General features: G+C 41.8%; 1 protein-coding gene across 3 annotated transcripts in view; it reads right to left on the reverse strand.

Moving 5' to 3' along the window:
- Positions 1–20,423, reverse strand: part of si:dkey-172j4.3 (diacylglycerol kinase delta) — a 76,450-nt gene extending 56,027 nt beyond the window's left edge. Inside the window, exons 1-3 of one of the 3 annotated variants that reach the window (XM_056369813.1) lie at positions 20,212–20,423; positions 18,593–18,814; positions 16,712–16,816 (exon numbers count right to left, since the gene is read on the reverse strand). In XM_056369813.1, the coding sequence (XP_056225788.1) occupies positions 16,712–16,816; positions 18,593–18,685 (198 nt within the window). In that variant the 5' untranslated portion in view covers positions 18,686–18,814; positions 20,212–20,423. Of the gene's footprint in view, positions 1–16,711; positions 16,817–18,592; positions 18,997–20,211 lie in introns of all 3 variants that reach the window. The other 2 variants (XM_056369812.1, XM_056369815.1) reach the window with 2 other exon arrangements.
- Between the last annotated feature and the right edge of the window lie 483 nt (positions 20,424–20,906).

Here is a 20,906-nt window from a genome sequence, read left to right on the forward strand (position 1 = left end):
TGACAGATGCATCAACTTGATGTGAAACAAAATGTTCACAAAGCGATGTTAAGACATTAAAGCAGTTTTGGCAACTGAAGTGAAACAAGAGACATATCATCCCAAGACTCCAGATCCCTCGGTCAGCATTTATATTCGGTTTAAATTGGTCTCATTTTGTTGGCTATTGTTTGCCCAATCTTTTCTTTGCCATAGATAACCTGATTAGATGTCAGATTCACATATCATAGATATCACCAAAATTTTCTTAGAATCCATAATATAAATTCACATTATGATAAGCTTTTTTTTTTTTATTAAACAACTATGACCAAAGAATGTACTTGGCAGAACATTTTACTGTTGAAAATAAACATGTCACTATTCTGGACACACTATATAATGGTGAGAGTGTTTTAAAATAATCTGACATTTCTGTAAAAAATCTGAAGTCGATACCGAACATCTGAAGCCGAAACACTTTCTGATGTTTCAACCTGGTTCTCTTAATTGCGTCCACTCTGATAATAGTTCATGCTAACTTTGCACCAGGCAGCTAGTTCGGTTAGCCAGCAAGTTGCTGCAAAAGTAGACACAGTGACTCTCTACTGCCACGGCTAGCTGGTTAGCATGCTAACTTCAGTAGATACTATATCTTTGCAACAAGAAACATAGATGTCTTTAACATAACGTCAAAACTGTCCATTCTTCACGTTCTGCTGATAATCTTAGTTAATTTTTTTATGTTTTAAACTAAAATACTTTAAGTTTGACAGTTTATTCTTGACTTTGAATACACTTACTCGCTTTTTTCAGAGCTTTCTACCATACAACATGGTCTTCATCAGCAGGTGGTGGTTGCTCAGCTGTCATGGAACTGCACATGTTCAAACTTTACATTATTCTGGCGCTTTAAGGGCCTCTTGACCGAGCCAAATGCATTGACTGGTGAAGCCCTTGTGGTACGGTCAAAAGCTCGGGAACCATCAAGTGAGTGGCTCCTGAGTTGAGAGTCTCAATCATATCTTGGGAGTTTTTAAGCATCTTTTATTGATTTAATTCATCACAAATGATGTAAAAAAAATATTTTGGTATTATATCTGTGAAAGATTAAAGTAAGTAAAGGCTCCTTCCATGTATTGTTTCACCCTGGTCTGAAGGACATAGATTAGTATGAAATTAAGGAAGTGAGTAAGACTTATCATGCCTGTAAGGAAATTAGAAAGAAAGTGTGTAAGAAAAAAAAAAACGGGGCAAAAAAACAGAGACTAATTAGAGACGCACATATGAAGCAGTATATCAAGCAACAGAGTGGATACATGAAGGGAGGACAGGATGAAAGGAAAGGGAAGAAGGACGGGATGATGAACGACGGAGGTCAGAGAGGAGAGAGAGAGGGAGCATGTAGAGATCAAGGCAGGAGATATAAAGCACAACCAGGTGGCAGCAATGAAAGAGAGGAATTGAAATAAGAATGGACACAAAAGATAAACACTGGTTTTAGGTAAAAATAGAGACAGGAAGTGAAATGAGAAGTGTCCAAAATGAGACACGAGCCATTTTGAGTAAGTGATGACACTTCTGTCTACAGTAAGTTTCAATTCATTAAAATTTGTTTTAGTTTTTTTGAGGTTTTAAATGAATGTACACTCAGAGTTTTCTCTGCAAAACATTCACAAACTCTTCTCTTCAGAGCTTTGTAAAGATATCCTACTTTCCTTGAATGTAAGGTGGTGTTTTTGGGGGACTTCCTGCTTTCTTTGACAGTGAAGAGTCCTCTCATTTGACGGTCTGACGTCTCAGGGGAGACATGTGGTCAAATCAATGGAAACTAAGTTAGCAGGCTCCAGTTAGAAAACAGCAGCCAGTCCAGGAGACGAACCGACTCAGCATTTAAAATCTGTGTGTGTGTGTGTGTGTGTGTGTGTGTCTCAATATGTTCGGCTGAGTACACTCATGCATGTATGATTAACAGCCTATGTGCAGTAATTTCATTAAAGCAAATCAATAGTACCCGCTGCGTGCATTGTGGATCATGACAACTTAGTCACTTCATCATAGATTACCAATAAAGTACAAGTGGTGGTATTGGAAGTGGTTAGGTAAATGCTGTAACTGCAAATATGAAACAGGAAAAAAGCTTCCTGTGGACAAAAGAATATTTATTCATTGCTCAAATAATGTTTAAGATATGACTATTAATATAATTAACTATAGTGACACCTGCATTGGTTCTCTATCATTACATTTTTCCAACAGCAGCTACTTTTTAATGCTCCTTGGGGCAGGTTTGTGCTTATATAGTGTCTTTTGGCTTAGCTGCCAAAGGTACAGTAGCTACCTGCCAAGAAACACTTTTAGTTAATAAACTCTTCTTTTAATGTCACATTTTCAATGTAAATCTACTTTATGAATAAGAATGAGTCAACAGAAAGAAAAAGCGATATAGTCTTAGTGATATGACTGACATGTGGACCAAATGGGAACATAGCTAGATTTATGCTAACATTAGCAACCAATCAGGAGCCTGACTGGTTGCTAATGAGCTGAAGCTAACATTATCAGGTTGCTAAAGTGAAGCTGAAGCTAACATGAATAGGTTGCTAATGCTAAACTGAGATGAACAGATTGAGAATGCTAAGCTGAAGCTAACATTAGCAACCAATCAGGAGCCTGATTAAAACAGCATTGTTGATCTTAGATGATTAGCTCACAGAGAGCGTGTTTGTATTAGTTCATGGTTTCTGAATTTTGTGTTTGACTAAAATGGGTGTGAATGCAACATACCCGTTTGTTTTTATCGTTGCTGTTGAGACTAGCAATCACATTACGGAAGCTAATGGAGATTTCAGCAAAGAATAAAGAATAAATCTGGCGTTTACCTCAAGGACCGGCTATTTCTATCATAAGACTCGGACACAAACAGCTATATGATATCCTTCAGGTTTAATTCAGCTCCACATATCAACAAGCTGCGGCAGTGAAGGACTGTAAAAAGGTAGCAACAAACCAATAAAACAGAAAGACAATTTCAGCAATTCAAAACATTCGTAGAAAAAAAGCTTTTCAAATTATTCATAAGGTAGAAAATGCATCGAGCATGTTTATTTAACCTTAAGGAAACAATGTGTTTTGTGCAATCTTTGTGCCAACAACTGAACAACACATCTTAAATAATCAGGCTCCCTCCTCTATAGTCCTGCCAACCTGTTGTGATAGTAAATATGGGCATTACAGCCTGCTGTGTGCTGTGCAGATTTCTTATATAACCGACTCTGGATCTGTCTCACTGCTACTTTCCACTCTGCCTCCATCTCTCTCCCTCTTCCACTAACTAACTTTCTCTCCTTTGCCTATCTTCATCTCTCTCTCTCTCCTCATCTCTTTCCATCACCCCCTCCATCTCTCTCTCTCTCAGTATTGACTCACACACTACTGCAGCTGTATCACATCAAGCCAAGGGCATAAATCAAAGCGCACACACACACACACATACACAACACAGGCCATCCCACACACTCATGCACTCTCCTCAAGCCATTTCTGTTTACCGTCCCACACACACACATACACACACACACACACACACACACACACACACACAGACACACACACCTATAACTCGTCCTCATCGCCATTGCAGTGAACACCCACACAGATTTCTGCACCGGGAGCGAGATGCAGATAAAAAAGAACAAATATAGTGGGTTTGATTCCAAAGCGCCGTGCAGGAAATCCACAGGAATGGAAAAAAAACAAAAAACAGAAGCGTTACCTGTTGGTCACCGCTCAAAATGCCAGAAATACGACTGGTTATATAATCTGAAGTGGTGCTGCTATTTTAGAGGGAAAAGTGTTTGGTTGGAAAGCAGAGGAAACTTAAGATTTATTGATTCCTTACAACTAAAAATGACATCAAGGTACAAATGCTCCAAAAGTGGTCATAGGAAAAATCTAAAATGAGAAGAAAAAGAATGAGATTGATCTAAGAAATCAGGTTGGATAGGATAAATAAGAGGTTGCTGATGTTAATTTAAATTACATTTTGAATTATTCATTTTTTAAGATGTTGTTTTGGAAGGAAAATCTCTCCAGAGACTGCTGGAAAACATCCAAAATGGAAGTGAGGAAAAGATGAGATGTATAACACAAGTGAGGGGAAAACATGCTGAGAAATGATTTTTAAACAAAAAAATGAAATGAAAAAAAAAAATAATTAAAGAGTGAAGGGAAGAGACGGATAACGAAAACAAACAGGGGGAGGAAGAATAAAGTGTCTGGAGACAAAGATAGAAAGGTAGAATTAAAAAAAGGAGAAGAAAGGAGGTGTCTCATGTACCGTGCCTCACCTGGAAACAGACATAAACAAGGGACTGCCCTTCTTTATGTTTGTTTGTGTGCAAGGTGTGGACGTGCACTTTCATATACACGTCCATTACAGTTTGTGGGATCGGCCTACTCAAAGGTCCCCCCCCCCACACACACACACACACACACACACACACACACACAATTCAAAGAAGCTGTTTGCTCTTCCGCCTCATTCTCTTCCTGTGTCTACTTTATTTTCCACTGTAAATGAGAGCAAGGTGAACAGGAGGAGGAGGATGAGAGGAGGACGAGAGGAAAGTAGGAAAGAGTGTGAATCCTTATGTAACTGAGGCTGGAGGTAAAGAGAGACAAAAAAAAAAGAAAAGAAGAAGGCAAGAGGAAAAGAGAGAGACTGAAATAAAATTTTAAAAAAGCTGATTAAAAAAGAAGAAATACAGAGTCACAACTACATCTTACAGATCTTAGCTACAACACGAGACGCCGCCGATACTTTAAAAGCCACTGTGTTTAGCAACTTTTATTTCTCGAAAATTAACATCACATGTCCATTTCCCACAACTGCTTCCTGTGGTAAACAAACTGCTGCTGCTGCTGCTGCTTAAACACCACACCATTTTCTTTTCTTTTTTTTTTTTTTTTTCTTGTTGTTAATCATCCACACAATCAATGAAAGCAGAAAAGCCGCCTGCACCGTAGTTTAAAAGCCTGTTCACGTTCGCCTGTTATTCCAGTGGAACCACTGCAATCCAGCAGCCTGAGGAAATCAGGTCAGCAGAATCACTGACCTCTTTTAAATTTCTTCTTCACATGCTTCTATTGAAGAGGCTTTCCTGATTTTACTTTATCTTATTGACTGGCCGGATCACATGATTCTAATAGATTTTAATGGATTATATTGATCGCCCTTTTGCTGGCGACACTGTAAGTGGTTTGTTTTTTTATTGACTGCCCTGATGGTACGTAATTAACACAGACTTTTCACAGAAAGATAAGTTCATCTTTCTCTCTCCTTGTCTGTTTCGCTGTTCCTCCTCCGTTCCTCAGTTACAGTTAGGGCGTCGTCTTCTCCCTGTTTTTACATAAGAGAAAGATCCCGACATTGAAAGATAAATGACACATTTTTTGTCGTTGTTTGTAGTAATTTTGTGTCTCTGCAGCTTTTTGTGCTTCTTTGTGGTTGTTTTGTTTGACTTTATAGCCATTTTGTGTATCTGTAGTTTTGTTTCTGCCTCTCTGTTGTCGTTTTTTCATTTCTTTGTGGTCGTTTTGTTTATCCATGTCATCCTTTTGTGTCTTTTGCACCTCTTTCTAGCTGTTTGTAGTTGTTTTTTGTCCTTTGCTTACAAACCTGTGGACATTTTGTTTCTCTTTGAGGTTGTTCGATGTCTCTTTGTGACCATTATGTGTTACTTTGTGCTCATTTTATATCAATTTATAGTCCCTCCCCCCTCCCCCAAACCCTTTGGACACCTGTGCCTATGTCCAGTAAGCCCATTCAGTAATACATCAATGTGCACAGGAAGCCTCTTCTTTTTTTGATCAAATCAAGCCAAAAATACTTGATTTCACTCAAACAATTCTAAAAACTAACTCTAAACTTTCATATTTAAAGTCTTAGCATGTAGCATTTAGCATCATAGTGTTGGGACTCAGTCATTCAATAGACCAAATGTTTCTTTGCTCCACTGGACAAAGGAATTCACACCCCACAGTTCCTCACGGTTCACACCTGGGGATGACCCTTCCCCCCCATGGACCCCACTGGCCAGCCAGTGTGGGCCAGCGTGTGACATGTGACCCCCTAAGGTGTCACAAACAAAACCAGTCTTCTAGACCCCTTCTCTCTCTCTTCCCTTTTTGGCTTGCTCTGGAGAGCAGCTCCAGCCCTCTCCTCTCGGTTCTTCAAAGGGCAACAAGGCCCCAGCCCAGGTCAGCTCTGCTACCTGAGAAACCAGCTCTCCCTCGCCGGCCTGCTCACAGCAGCCTGCAACCACTCTTCTCCTCAACAACAGCGACCTGCTTCGGATTAACTGTGAGTGAACCAAATCCTCTTCAGAATCAGCAGCTACGACACAAGGCTAGCTGATTTTCCAAGCAACAGGAGTCGTAGCACAGTTAGCTTGGAACAGCTAACTCTGTGAGGAGAACAAAGGAGATACCAGCAAGCAACACAGCCAGACAGGACTTTATTCCACCAGGAAACCCCCCAAACTCACTGGACTTTACAAAACACTGGAAAGGACCTCTTTGCTTGTTCCAAGGATTGGGTAACGTTAACGGACTGGGCCTTACCTCTCCCAGCACAGCATAGCACCGCATAGCTAATCAGCAGAAGTCTTAACTTGTTAATGTACTTGTTGATTGATGTCTTGTTGTTGTAATGTTTGCTTAGGTTGTGGTCAGTCATACAGTTAATCGAGTACTCGTATGTTCACACACATAGCAGTACGTCTCAGTCCTAGAACCTGCATGAAGCTAACCTTCCCCCTCTAACCTGGTACCTTTAGATTACATGAGCTAGGCTAACAAAGAAACTCACACCTCCCCTCTCACACACACTAGGTGGTCTCAGCGGCCATTTTAGTAGTTTCTTTGTTTACCGCCATCTTTGTAGTCTTCTTTGTTCAGGTCATGTGGTCACAGTGACCACTTTGAGTCGGCCATCTTGCCTTTGTCTGTGTCCCCACAGACACACACACACACACACACACACACACACACACACACACACACACACACACACCTGTATATGCTAGATTAGACATTGTACTTTACTCTGCTCCATTGTAAATAAATGCCTTTTAAGTATAACCACTGGTGTCTTTAATGTTGCACAAGCGTGAATATTGCCAACCTCTACTCGGTAGAATTCCAATCCTTCAACTGTAACTTACTATTGATTTGGTAATTTGGTTATAGTTAGTAAGCTAATGATTAATCAGAGTTCCAGATTAATGGTAATAAATTGAGACTAAAACCATATTGGCTATTTTGCCTATTAGTTTAGGCTGGTGCCCCGTGAACTTTAATTCATTTTAAAGATATTATTTAATATTAATATTTTTAATATTAATATTTCCTTAATTGATGATAGCCAATAAATTGATAAACAACCGAAATCTAACACATTTGGTGTCCAGCTCATGAGGTAGAGTACTGTTAACATAATGGTGCCGCCCGTGTGAGGCCGAGTACTAATGATTTCCAGTTACTAATAGAGCTCAGACCCAACATAATGGTGCCCCGTGTGAGGCCGAGTACTGTTGGCAAATATTCATAATTGTGCAATATTAAATTCATAATTTGGCCAAAACCGCAAGGTTGAAAAATTTTTAGTCCACCACAGGAGTAAACGTCCAGGTGTACTTACAAACAAGTGCACTGTGGTGAGAATTGGTTTACTAATTTTACCTGAAGTAATATTAGACGTCCTCCAGTTATTAATAGCTAACACTTAAGCCTTAGTATCAAGAGCCTGCTATTGTTGCTAACAATTCCAGTTGAGTTTATTCTGTAGGAAATGTAAGAACCTCAGTTCAGCATTTGAATACCACGTGTTCAATGCTATCTAGTAAAGCTGTCAGAATTGCTGCTCCCTTTAACATTAAACACTGTGTGCCGACAGCCCTGTGTAACACAGAGAGCTTATACCTGGCTGTTACTGCCAAGCATTTCAGCCTGAGTAAGAAATAGAGCCTGAGATAGAGCCACAGCGTGCTATCAGCCCTGTGAAACCCAAGTTCTGCACCTAGCTGTTACTGCCTTGCATTACAGCCTGAGTCGACTTGAAGAGATAATCTTTGGACTGTTACTGCCTTGCATCTCAGTCATTGCTTTTTGAAACATTTCTTAAGCAGACAGTAAACCTGCAACCTGCCTTTACTGTCCTTAATCTTTATGCCCACTAGTGTAGCTGCCCCTCCTCCACAGGAAGCTACCCCCCATAGTGTAGGCCACTGCATTGTTTAGTTAGGCTAGTGTACTACCAAACTACACTACAAGGTGTCTGCCAGCGCAACACCACAGCCAACTATATTGCCTTCTTGTTTTGTGAAAAACTTGTTTAACCTCCCTCTTTCCCAGACACAACAATGGAGAACTCCTGTGTAGAGCAGTTTATTTCTTCCCTAGCACAGAGCCTGAAGCCTGGCTACCTAGAATTTATCAGCAAGTTAAATTCCAGTGAGTGCAGTAAAGAAATAGACTTGCTACTCAGTGACAAAGGTGATGCTCAGACTGCATCCAAAGGCCCATTGTTAAGATGTGTACTGTTGAACTTCCACAGGCAAACCAGCATTTCACTTCAGAGCCAAGCAGCCCTAGAGGAGGAGGTAAAATCGCTTAGAGCTCAAAATGCTTTTCTCCTCCAGGAAGTTAAGGAAACTAACAAGAAAGCCATGCGCTACTTAGGAGACCTGCATGCAGCAGAGGTAGACCTCTGTTCACACAAGGAAGAATTGTTAAGGGTTAAATCAGAATGCTTTGCTCCACCACGATCGGTCAGTGCTTGTGATTCTGGTTTCTCTGCTTCACACTCTTCCCTTAATGACAGGTTAACTCCGCCTCCACTCAGAGGATGGGACAAATTCCCAACTGACCCTAAGTCCTGGGAAATGAAGTCAGCTCCTCAACCTCCACTGAGAGACAGAGGTTACACCCACCTGACTTCCCATCTTCCTGAAACTGACAATGAAGAGACAGGTAGTTTATCCGGTAGAGGATATTCATGTTCCCATCAGCCACTGATGCATAACACTTTCACCTGTGCTCACCCCTCCAACAGAAGGACCAAAACTTTCCCGGACTGTTCAGCCTCCTCTCTGCACCTCCATGAGAGTGATGACCGCTGTTCAGCTCCTTCCTCTAGTCCAGCTAGCATAGTCTCGCCTTCATCAGTAGGGACCTCACAGTGCCCCCGCCTCGAAGCGCTTGAGTTATTAGCAAAGGACATTGAACATTTTGATCCAGACAGCTCTGATCAACATATTGAAAACTACTTTAGGGAGTTAGATCAAAACTTAATTGATTTGCCCCATGCAACCCAAAGGGAGAAAACTAAACTTGTGTGGAAGACCAGCTCAAAAGCAGTCCACAAGTTTATGCAATCACTGCCTCCCAGTGTCAGAGATGACTACAAAGAGCTCTGTCAAGCACTGACAGAAGAATTCTCTCCTGCTGCAGATGAGATAGAATCTTTGGTTGCAGCTTCTCAAATCAAACACTCCCGCCATGAACATCCCAATGACTTTTACCAACGTTTGAGGCATGCATATTTTCAGGGTAGGAACACACCAGGCTTAGAGCAGAACTCCACCTTCAAGTCTTTGTTCCTACGAAACCTCCATCCCTGTGTACGCACTCATGTTACACTGATGACGCATCAAGGTAAGCCCACCATGCAGGAAATAAAGAAAATGACAAAAATGGCTTGGGAAACCATGGTCAATTCCAAGGCAAGGGGGAAAACAACTGAGCCTAGCAACTCAAACACCTTAGCATCACACAGACATGTAACCTCAAAAGATCACCCTCAGAACAGATCGAAGGGGGGTGATAAAAGGCCACATATGGGTGCTGAGCGTAACCGCCACGCCCACCAAGTGCGTAGAGATAGGCACTCCCACAATAGGAGCAGGAGACGGCCTTACGCAGAAATTCTGGCTCAGACACAGGACCAGTCAACACATGGATCAGACAATGACCACGTCATCTCTGACCATGTTAATTCAGACAGTGACAATGCCTCTGAATGTTCTTCCTTCAGCTACTCAAAGTGCTACAGCTTTGTGCCACAGGTTAAAGAAAACTTAAAGCACCGGCGCTCCAGAGTTCGCCGCACTGAGTACTGACAGTAAGTAGGCTCAGGGTACCCTACACTCTTCCAGATGGACACAATGGGTTTGTCAGCAGCAGCAGCAGCAAACTAAATTCTGAATCAAATCAGATACAAGTTTAGGACACTGCATATACATGGCACACTCACCCAGACACTCCAAATCTTGTCATTCTAGGTGCCACCCTCTATATCTCACCTTAACAAACTAACATCACTGACTTTCCTGTCCTCACTAACACCATGAGTAACTAGGAAACATGTTAGTTGTTTTACACTATTCGATCATTGTGGTTATTATCTGAACTCTGCTTTGTAACCTGATTGTTCTTGCTTATCCAAGATAGATAGTGCTGACAAATGCCCGGATGTTACCCGTTGAATGAACTGACAAATGGACTATACATTATGCTCTCAGGATGACACGTCAGGTGGCATCCTGACAACAAAGGGGGGACTGTTGGGACTCAGTCATTCAATAGACCAAATGTTTCTTTGCTCCACTGGACAAAGGAATTCACACCCCACAGTTCCTCACGGTTCACACCTGGGGATGACCCTTCCCCCCCATGGACCCCACTGGCCAGCCAGTGTGGGCCAGCGTGTGACATGTGACCCCCTAAGGTGTCACAAACAAAACCAGTCTTCTAGACCCCTTCTCTCTCTCTTCCCTTTTTGGCTTGCTCTGGAGAGCAGCTCCAGCCCTCTCCTCTCGGTTCTTCAAAGGGCAACAAGGCCCCAGCCCAGGTCAGCTCTGCTACCTGAGAAACCAGCTCTCCCTCGCCGGCCTGCTCACAGCAGCCTGCAACCACTCTTCTCCTCAACAACAGCGACCTGCTTCGGATTAACTGTGAGTGAACCAAATCCTCTTCAGAATCAGCAGCTACGACACAAGGCTAGCTGATTTTCCAAGCAACAGGAGTCGTAGCACAGTTAGCTTGGAACAGCTAACTCTGTGAGGAGAACAAAGGAGATACCAGCAAGCAACACAGCCAGACAGGACTTTATTCCACCAGGAAACCCCCCAAACTCACTGGACTTTACAAAACACTGGAAAGGACCTCTTTGCTTGTTCCAAGGATTGGGTAACGTTAACGGACTGGGCCTTACCTCTCCCAGCACAGCATAGCACCGCATAGCTAATCAGCAGAAGTCTTAACTTGTTAATGTACTTGTTGATTGATGTCTTGTTGTTGTAATGTTTGCTTAGGTTGTGGTCAGTCATACAGTTAATCGAGTACTCGTATGTTCACACACATAGCAGTACGTCTCAGTCCTAGAACCTGCATGAAGCTAACCTTCCCCCTCTAACCTGGTACCTTTAGATTACATGAGCTAGGCTAACAAAGAAACTCACACCTCCCCTCTCACACACACTAGGTGGTCTCAGCGGCCATTTTAGTAGTTTCTTTGTTTACCGCCATCTTTGTAGTCTTCTTTGTTCAGGTCATGTGGTCACAGTGACCACTTTGAGTCGGCCATCTTGCCTTTGTCTGTGTCCCCACAGACACACACACACACACACACACACACACACACACACACACACACACACACACACACACCTGTATATGCTAGATTAGACATTGTACTTTACTCTGCTCCATTGTAAATAAATGCCTTTTAAGTATAACCACTGGTGTCTTTAATGTTGCACAAGCGTGAATATTGCCAACCTCTACTCGGTAGAATTCCAATCCTTCAACTGTAACTTACTATTGATTTGGTAATTTGGTTATAGTTAGTAAGCTAATGATTAATCAGAGTTCCAGATTAATGGTAATAAATTGAGACTAAAACCATATTGGCTATTTTGCCTATTAGTTTAGGCTGGTGCCCCGTGAACTTTAATTCATTTTAAAGATATTATTTAATATTAATATTTTTAATATTAATATTTCCTTAATTGATGATAGCCAATAAATTGATAAACAACCGAAATCTAACACATTTGGTGTCCAGCTCATGAGGTAGAGTACTGTTAACATAATGGTGCCGCCCGTGTGAGGCCGAGTACTAATGATTTCCAGTTACTAATAGAGCTCAGACCCAACAATAGTATTAGAAGGATAGCAGAGAAAATGTCTGAGATCAGGTAATGTGACATTGCAGTTATGCCGTGGTGTAATGTCACTGGAATAAAGTCAGAAAAGGGTGTCAGATGCATCACTGTATTGATTACATACAGTATACTGGGCTGTGAATTATGCTGCACTCTGCTATAGTAAAGCGTCATATATCTGGATGTAATGCATGCTATTGACTGGCTGTTACACGCTGAGCTGCAGCATGTTTGCTGGATTTATGATGATGGGTACTTGTTGGCACAAAAGCACATGGACTTTTCTCTTTACGAGGACATCCCATTTCCTACATTCAGATCCTGAACTATTATAAATAAAATAATAATACGTTTTTCTCTCTCGCTCTCTCATTTTTTATTAGTCATATTGGGTAAATTATGCATGAACTTCACTAAATTTAGAAACTGGCATCATTCCTCTAATGTGATCTCTGAACAGTAACACTGTCACTGCTGCTCTGAAATCTGATGTCTCAGCATCTGGCGAGATTGGACGAGATATAAACTATCAGAGCAACAAGGGACGCGATCTACGGCCTTGTTATCTGCTTTCGGTTCCCGCTGCTTCAAACTGAAGCTGATTTTATCTTAATTTTAAAATAGCATTTAATATGGTTTTAAAGAGCTGAGAATCTATATGATATATGCATCTTTATATCTTTATGCATTTTTTATGTTTTATATTGCTTTTGAGTAATGCAATATATCATTTGTATAGTTGAAACTAAAACAGGAAATGTGAGGCACTGTGAGGACGTGTGACCATTTTCTTCATACTAATACAAACGGTAACAGCAAAATGTGCCTTTTTTCCCCTGCAGCACTGGTTGGGTTGAGTTCTTACCACCTCTGCACAAACATGCTGGTGCAAGTCTCAGGTCAAAACCACAAACTGATTCTCAAAACGATATCAAAAACAAGAACGCACACGCACAGCAAATCAATCTCCATTAGTCTTAGAAATCCAATGTAGTCAGTTAGAGTCTACGAGCTGAGTTTTTTTTTTTTTTACAGTCAGCCAATTATCAAATCTCCGGGGTCACATTCGCTTTGATTACAGTGCAGCAACAAAACTTTGCAAGGTGTGTGTGTGTGTGTGTGTGTGTGTGAGACACACACACACACACACACAACAGCTCACACAGTAAGAGAGGGGCTGAGCTGTGGCATTCAGTTTTTCAGAGCAACTTTCTCTACCCTGTGTACCAAAAAAAATCTTCATGATGAACCACAAAAACTGTATTCTACATTTGAAAATGTGCTAGATTTGGTGAAACTTCTAACAGTTACCTGCAAAAAGTGACTCTTTGCGACTTGTATGACTTGAAATCTGCTCCGCTGACGCACCCAAAAGCTCGTCCCTGCACCCAAAGATATCTAATCATCACACAGACACATCGCCCGAGTCAGCGGCGCCGGCAGGTTTATATTTCATAGTGCGCACAAGAACCGCCTGTCCACTTGTAGGCTACCTTTAGATTTCCCACACACAAACATATGTCTAATCGTCCAATGAGCGAGCGAGCGAGCGAGCAAGAGAGACAGATTGATTTGTGCATTTTAGTGCTAAAGTTATGACACGACACCATCATAAAACTCTGATTAGTCGACCACATGCTTTTTAAAGAACAACCAACAGGCCAGAAAAACCACTGCCAGCAACAGGCTACAATAAACTATTATATACTATATTGAATATCCCAGAGAAACGTGCAGTAAGAGTTGACATTAAGCAACGGATTCCCTCATTCAGCATCATCATCATCATCATAGGAACAGTTGTCTAACTAACTAAGTTAGTAATAACAATATGCACCAGCAAGACCAAAGCAAGATGCTACAATACACAATCAAAAAGCCACATGAGACAATACAATGAAATAGTATTCCTGCCTATTTGAAGTTCATTCTGCGTCTGAACGTTACATCAAACTCATTTGATGGCCTCAATTCCAGTATCGTGATGGATGTTCATCAACGCTCCACACCTCCAACACTGAGCATCGAAGCACCAAACTCCTCCTCTATCTCCTGCTCTCCTCTTCAATCTCCACTCATAACGTTAGTGACTGGATGCAGCCAAAAAATAAGACAGGATCTCCTGTTGTAACAATTTTAATTTCAATATAGGATGTTGAAAAAACAGACTAAATAATTTTTATTTTTTTAAATGTGCGCACAGTGCGTCCAGGATTGCGGCTGCCGGCGCCACTGGCCCAAGTGAAATGGAAATGGCACGCCATCGCTGCATCGGTATAATTATTTAGCTACTCTACCACTGAGGAGCTGAATTAATCTAATACTGTCAGGATGTCATGTCACAGTTGATAAGAATTAGCACCTCCTTAACAAGTGCGCCAACAGTCTGTCGCTCTAACAAGTGCAGCAACAGGCGGGGGACAAAATGAGGCGAGGCGTGACCGAGGACTGAAAGGCAGGGCTGCTCTGATGTTGCTGAAAAGTAAACAGCACACACATTTACACACACACACACACACACACACACACAACGCATTTTAGCACATATGCAGCCATATACACTCATACACACACACACACACACACACACTCCAATACACAGATGCACTCACCCACACGTATACAAACAAACAAAGGGATACACAAACACTAATCCGCTCAAACCATTGTTGTCACTGAAGCGTAATCCTGGAGTCGATGACTAACTTAATCTAAGTCACATGACTGTAGGTCCACACAATCTCATCAACACACACACACACACACACACAGAACTTACAAAGAACTAATCATAGCATTGTAAAGTGTGACTGACAGCTGGTGAATGTAAGACACTGAGACACCGCCAGCAGTAGTTTCATTCGGCCAACGGGAAGGGAGCTGAATTATGACATCACTATATTTCACTGAGGTCATTCAAAGAAAGGTGGAGCCTTATAACTTTTCTGACCCATGGAGAGAGTTAGCTACCGTTCATAAAGCTACATTTAAAAATCTTACGTAGTAAATATCTCGCGTCTTGAGTCGCGTTTGCCGATAAATTTAAAAGAAATAAATCATTATCTAAAAAATATTAATTTTCTACTGGATAACTCAATATAAAATATAGAAAAAATATACACACTATGTAGTCATGGCTTTCACCTATAACTCTCCGAGCCTGAAACCATGGCAACCTCCTGTACTTTTCTCCTGCCCTTATATGGACATGCACATCGCATCACAACACACCACATTACAGCCGTGTCTGATGAGATTACCCGATCAATACCAGACTGATATCCAATATCATTATCCGCTCCAGGAACAAACGCGGCATTATGGGATGCCGTCCCCTTGACGACAGGGGTTGCCGGGTATCCCACGTCTCCTATTGATCCGAGTGTGATTCACAGTTGACGGTCAATGAAGGTAATGGATTTCAAAACGTATACGAACATGATAATAATTTGGGCCGGTGTCATCTGTGTGCTTGCATTTGAAATAATGCATTTCTCATTGTGGATATTAGCTCATCAATAACTAATGAGGCAGATTTGTGAGTGTGTGTTTGTTTTCCAGTAAGAGGCCAATAACGCACCGTCAATATCTTACAGTAAAACACAGTTCAGAGGCTAATACGTAGCTATCAAAGGTCCAGTAATAGAGGAAGCTGTTACTCTGTGATTATTTCCGATCGATTGTCAAAGATCTGAACACAACGCATCATCACAGTGACAGCAGGAGAGAAAAATGACACAGGCGGGAAGTGGACCAGGCCTGAGCAGGAAGTCAGCTGACCTCAGCAGACTCAGACGAGCTGCAGATAAGATCAGGGTCTGATTAAAGTGACGAAGTTACACCAGAGTGAGAGCGAGAGAGATGATCGAACAGAGAAAAGACACAGATAAAAGGGAAAGGATCATTCAATGGGCCGATTGATGCAGTTAACAAGCTGTAGATAAAAGCAGGTGTCCTTCAAATGGCTTCAAATCCAAAAGGCACACATCCATTCTTTGGCGAGATGTTTAAATTTTAAATCAGCTCTTAAATAAATGAGTGGCTCAAGTGTTTAATCGAGGTTCCCAGAGTGGCCCTGATGAAAAATTCCATAACTTTTCCATGACTTTCCCTTCGTTAGTTAAGAGCACTTCCATGAACCTAAAAATGTGACCCCTCCCTGGTTTGCTAATATGGCTTTTTACCTCGGAGGAATCTCTCGAATGGGTGCGACATTTCAAAAATGTAGAAAAACAGCAAGAAATACGCTCTCTGTAATACAAGTAAAATATAATTATCTGATATCACCTGACACTTCCCAGAGATTTTATCCAGTTTCCTGACTTTTCCCTGTGTTCAACACAAAGCTGTCAACGTTCAGTAATATTCCAGAAGCTCTCCGACCCCTGGGAACCTCGTTTAATGGATAAAACACAGCATAGGGGCCACAATCCCACCTCCACACACACACACACACACACACACACACACAAATATTCTCTTCTCACTCTCACGTCTTCTCCTACCTTGGCCCTTATTTGTCCCGAGGTCGACACTTTGCGGATCAGTTTGTGTGACGTTTCTTCTTGTTCCCCGTCGCTGTCTGACGACTCTTCTCCAGCTTCTCCAGCCTAAAAAAAAAACAAACAAAAAAAAACAGGAAAGAAAGGAAGTATTACCGACATTTTTTTTCAGATATTACTAATATTCAACATGAAAGTGCAAATGAACTGACTTTTAACTCAGAAATCACACTAGAGGACATCAGCGACCAAAAGTCTCTCTTCTTGGAGCGTAGTGGAAAGGTTCAGCCACTGAATGCCGAGTTTAGCTTTCACTGCTTGTGAGAAGAATCTCTTTTCTTGGCACTCGTACTGTCTTTATGTTAACAATTCTGACCACACTCGAGGTGTGAGCTTCAGCTGAATCTATTTACTGATCTGCAGCAACCGAGCTTCCTGTTGGTTCACAACGCCCTACATAATACTGGTAGTATCATGAGATAGGCTGCAACTGCAGGGTCAAATTGATTAAAAAAAGAACAGAAAAAAAAGGGCAGAAACTTGAAAATCTGCCAAAAAAAAGTATTTTCTCACGCAGAAATAACATAACTTTTTAAAGATCTGGTGTGAAGAGAGAATTTCACTTGTACAATAAGCTACTTCAGGGCACAACCATAGCTAGGATTTAAAAAAATACTGAAGTCATCAGTTCATGCAGGACCTTCACTAGAACTGCAATCATTCGTTTAATCAATCAACACAAGGAAAAAAAAAAAAAGAGAAAAGAAAAATCTAATAATTTTTACACTTAAATTGGAAAGATTTACTGGTTTTAGCTTTTTACAGACCAAATGTTTAATCATGAAATAAATTGGTAGATTCACTAAATAATACATCATAAAAATAATCATCAGTTGTAGCCCTCGACCTGAAAACACTTTTGCAGAGACCTGGACCTTTTGTAAAATTTTCAATTCAATAAAACATTAATGAAAATGCAAACTGCACTTCAGGTCCCCGTATAAAAATACTGAGGACTTGACCTCAGTGTATCCTATTCTAGTGTTTCCTAGCAGGTTTTTCAAATGAAGGATAAAGAATACCTGGATTACACTTTTCTGGCACTTTGCAATGTGGGAACTCTGCTTATAAAATAACTGTAAATTAAGTTGGACGGGAAGTTTAAATGCACCAAAATGTTCCACTAAATGTTCTCGACCAACGTGGACACAGGGTTGTGTTTTCATTCATCACTTCCTGTTTGCTTAGAACACCCAACTGCTTCCTTTGATAGTAATTGAGCCATACAGGGAGGTTTTATCTCTAATGACTTCTTCTTTTTTTTTTTTTCATCCAAAGGCACTTTAAAGACGGTTCTACAGACGGTTGTCGCAGCTGAGTCACTGAACTTGAGAGAAGAGTTTTTAAATCATCTCTGCAGGAACATGCAGGTGTTGGGTTGAAAAACCAGTTTTGCACAGCGGTAAAACTGACTCTCACAAACATATCATTTAAATATTGTTCATACATGTCGAAGATATAGATTACAGATCTTAAAATGATGCGTAATCACCCAAACTAACATTTAAAATCATCCATATTTAAGTTGCGCAATTAACATGCAAGTTCCAGAGAAGTGTAAAGGAAAGATGGTGGGCTGCCTCTTTTGTTTATAAAAAAAAGTAATAATAATCTGGAGGTGGGTGAGGATTAGCTGGCACCTCATAACAGACAGCATTCACTCCCTGATGTAGAAGTGAAACCATTGCGTCATCTGGACAGAGAAAGTAGCGTTTTAGACTTTTCCCTGCTGCAGCTTCACTTAGCAGTTGATTCATATCGTCACATTATAAAATCTGGCCTTTTGTATCTTTAAATACTGAGACTTCATTGAACAGTACTTACAATATGAGTCCTCTCAGAGTCTGCTTGGGGCGAGCCCAGCGACTCGCCCGGCTCCGCCACGTACAGGACGTTGGGGTTCAGTTTGGACGCCATGATGAGTCAAAGGCGAAGGAGCAGAGAGGGAAGAGCAGTAAAAGAGAGAGAGAGAGAAAGTGAGAGGACACTGGTGTGGAAGATGTAGAGAAGGATGAGAAGTTTGCCAGTTGCAGAGGAGGAGGAGTTCTGAATAAAAGAGGAGAAGAAGAAGAAGAAGAAGAGAAGTAAGGGGGAGGGAAGAGTGGAGTTTGGCGAGATGTGAATGCTTGGCTAAGCAGAAGAAGAGAGGAGAGGATGACAAACAGGACGCCAGGCTCTGGGACGCCACACTCGTCCTCTTTTTCCAATCCCTCTATCCAGGGCCAGCTCTAGAAAAGATGGAGGAATGAATTATTGATTAACAGAAAAGCTCACTCGAGTTTTTATAATTATTATTATTATTATTATTATTATTATTATTTTTAGGAGGGGGGATTGGCAGCTCCCTCGCTGGAAGTTCAGAACATATAAACAACTGTCTTTCCCAACTCTTACTAGTTTTTCCTTCTCCTCCTCCGTCGCACTATTTCAGTTAAAGAGCTAAAGAGACAATGACAGCCGCTTCCCGTTCTCGCTTCTTCTTTGCTTCTTGCTGCATGTGTGTGTATGTGTGTGTGTGAGACTAAACAGTTTGAGGTTAACAGTTCAGCCCTGTGTTTTTAAAATAGAGCCATAGAGAAGCAATGGCAGCCCTTTAGGCAAGTGACAAACACACAGTCAAACCATGATGCTGATGATGATGATGATGATGGTGATGGTGAAGACAAGGGCAAACAAGTGTACAAGGATAATCACAACAGCAGCGATGATGAAGATGAAGATGAGGATGATGATGATGATGTTATGGCTCATTACAGGCGGACAAACTCTGCATGATACAGTTTGCCCTGCAACAGCACCAGATATGGGAGCGTCTGCATGCCTTCATAAACGCACACACGTGTACGCACGCGCACTCGCACGCGGAGCGGCCAAATAAAGTGAATGTATATGTGTAGACTATGTGTTTCTGCGTGTGCGTTTCCTTGATTACGATGTGGACACGTTATTCAAAAAAAAAAAAAAAAAAAAAACCTGTCTGCATCTCACTTCACTGCCGCCCCTCGAGGACACCAAACTTAAATGTCAAAAACAGACTCGGGTACAAACAGTGTGCGTGTGTGAGTGTTTCTTTTATTTTTATTTTTTTTTTAAAAAAGCCTGGTAATCATATTTATGTGGCTTCCAGGTTTGAGAAATTAATTTAAGCAAAAACCAAAACGGATGCACAACAGGCTGTCGAGCGCCTCAGCTCAGCCTGATCATTCATTCCGTCCATATCGCTGTTTACTGGAGGAGCTCGCGGCGGACACACAAAAATAAATATCAATATTCAATTTAACTCCTGCACGTTCGTCAAATTGGGCTCGGTCGACTCAGCTGTCAACAACGCGAAGACATTTATCAGCGACCTGGACGGCCACCGTTACCGCGCGGCCACCTCCTCTGCACAAATAAACCCTCCGTGTGCTCTCATGTGTCGATGAAACATAGATATTATTTACCTTGGCCGGTTAATTTTCTTCCCTCTTCTCCCCCGGCGGAGGTCAATCAGCGTCGGCGTGTTCCTGCTCCTGTTGGCCGGCCTGGGTTCGCTCGTCAGCCGGCGTTTGGTTGCTCGCCGGCGGTCAGCAGCAGCAGCGGCGGCGGCGGCGGCGTGCGGGTCTCTCCGGTGGTGCTCGCCTTGCAGAGAGGGACGCGGTCATACGCATAGCGTCGGAGCGGATCTGAATCAGGTAGGAAGAGGAGGGAGGGGAAAGGAGGGGAGGGGAGGGAGGTGGGGGAGGAAGAGGAGGTAGCAGGGGACGAGAGAGAGAGAGAGAAAGAGAGAGAGAGAAAGAGACAGAGAGAGAGAGATTTGAAAGCGGCCGTGTTGAGTCGACTCGAATCGCTGTTCTGAGGTTAAACGGAGAGCAAATAACGCGCACACGCACGCATGCGCCCGCGAGTAGGAGAGCGCGAGGCAGACACGGGCCTAATATACACACAAGGAGACACAGGAAAAAACAATCAACATACACACACCAACAAGTAAGGGCCAGTAGGTGATGACGAGGAGCAGTTAGAGCTCTAAGAAAAACAGGTTTGATGGAAATCTGATCTTAGTTCTCACACTTGACAACATTGAGGCACTTAACAATAGGTACCTATAGTATTACAGCATTGCCAAGTATTGATTTGTAAAGTTAAAATCGATTAA

This window comes from Seriola aureovittata, chromosome 23, assembly GCF_021018895.1.
Source record: "Seriola aureovittata isolate HTS-2021-v1 ecotype China chromosome 23, ASM2101889v1, whole genome shotgun sequence".
Lineage (NCBI taxonomy): Eukaryota > Metazoa > Chordata > Actinopteri > Carangiformes > Carangidae > Seriola > Seriola aureovittata.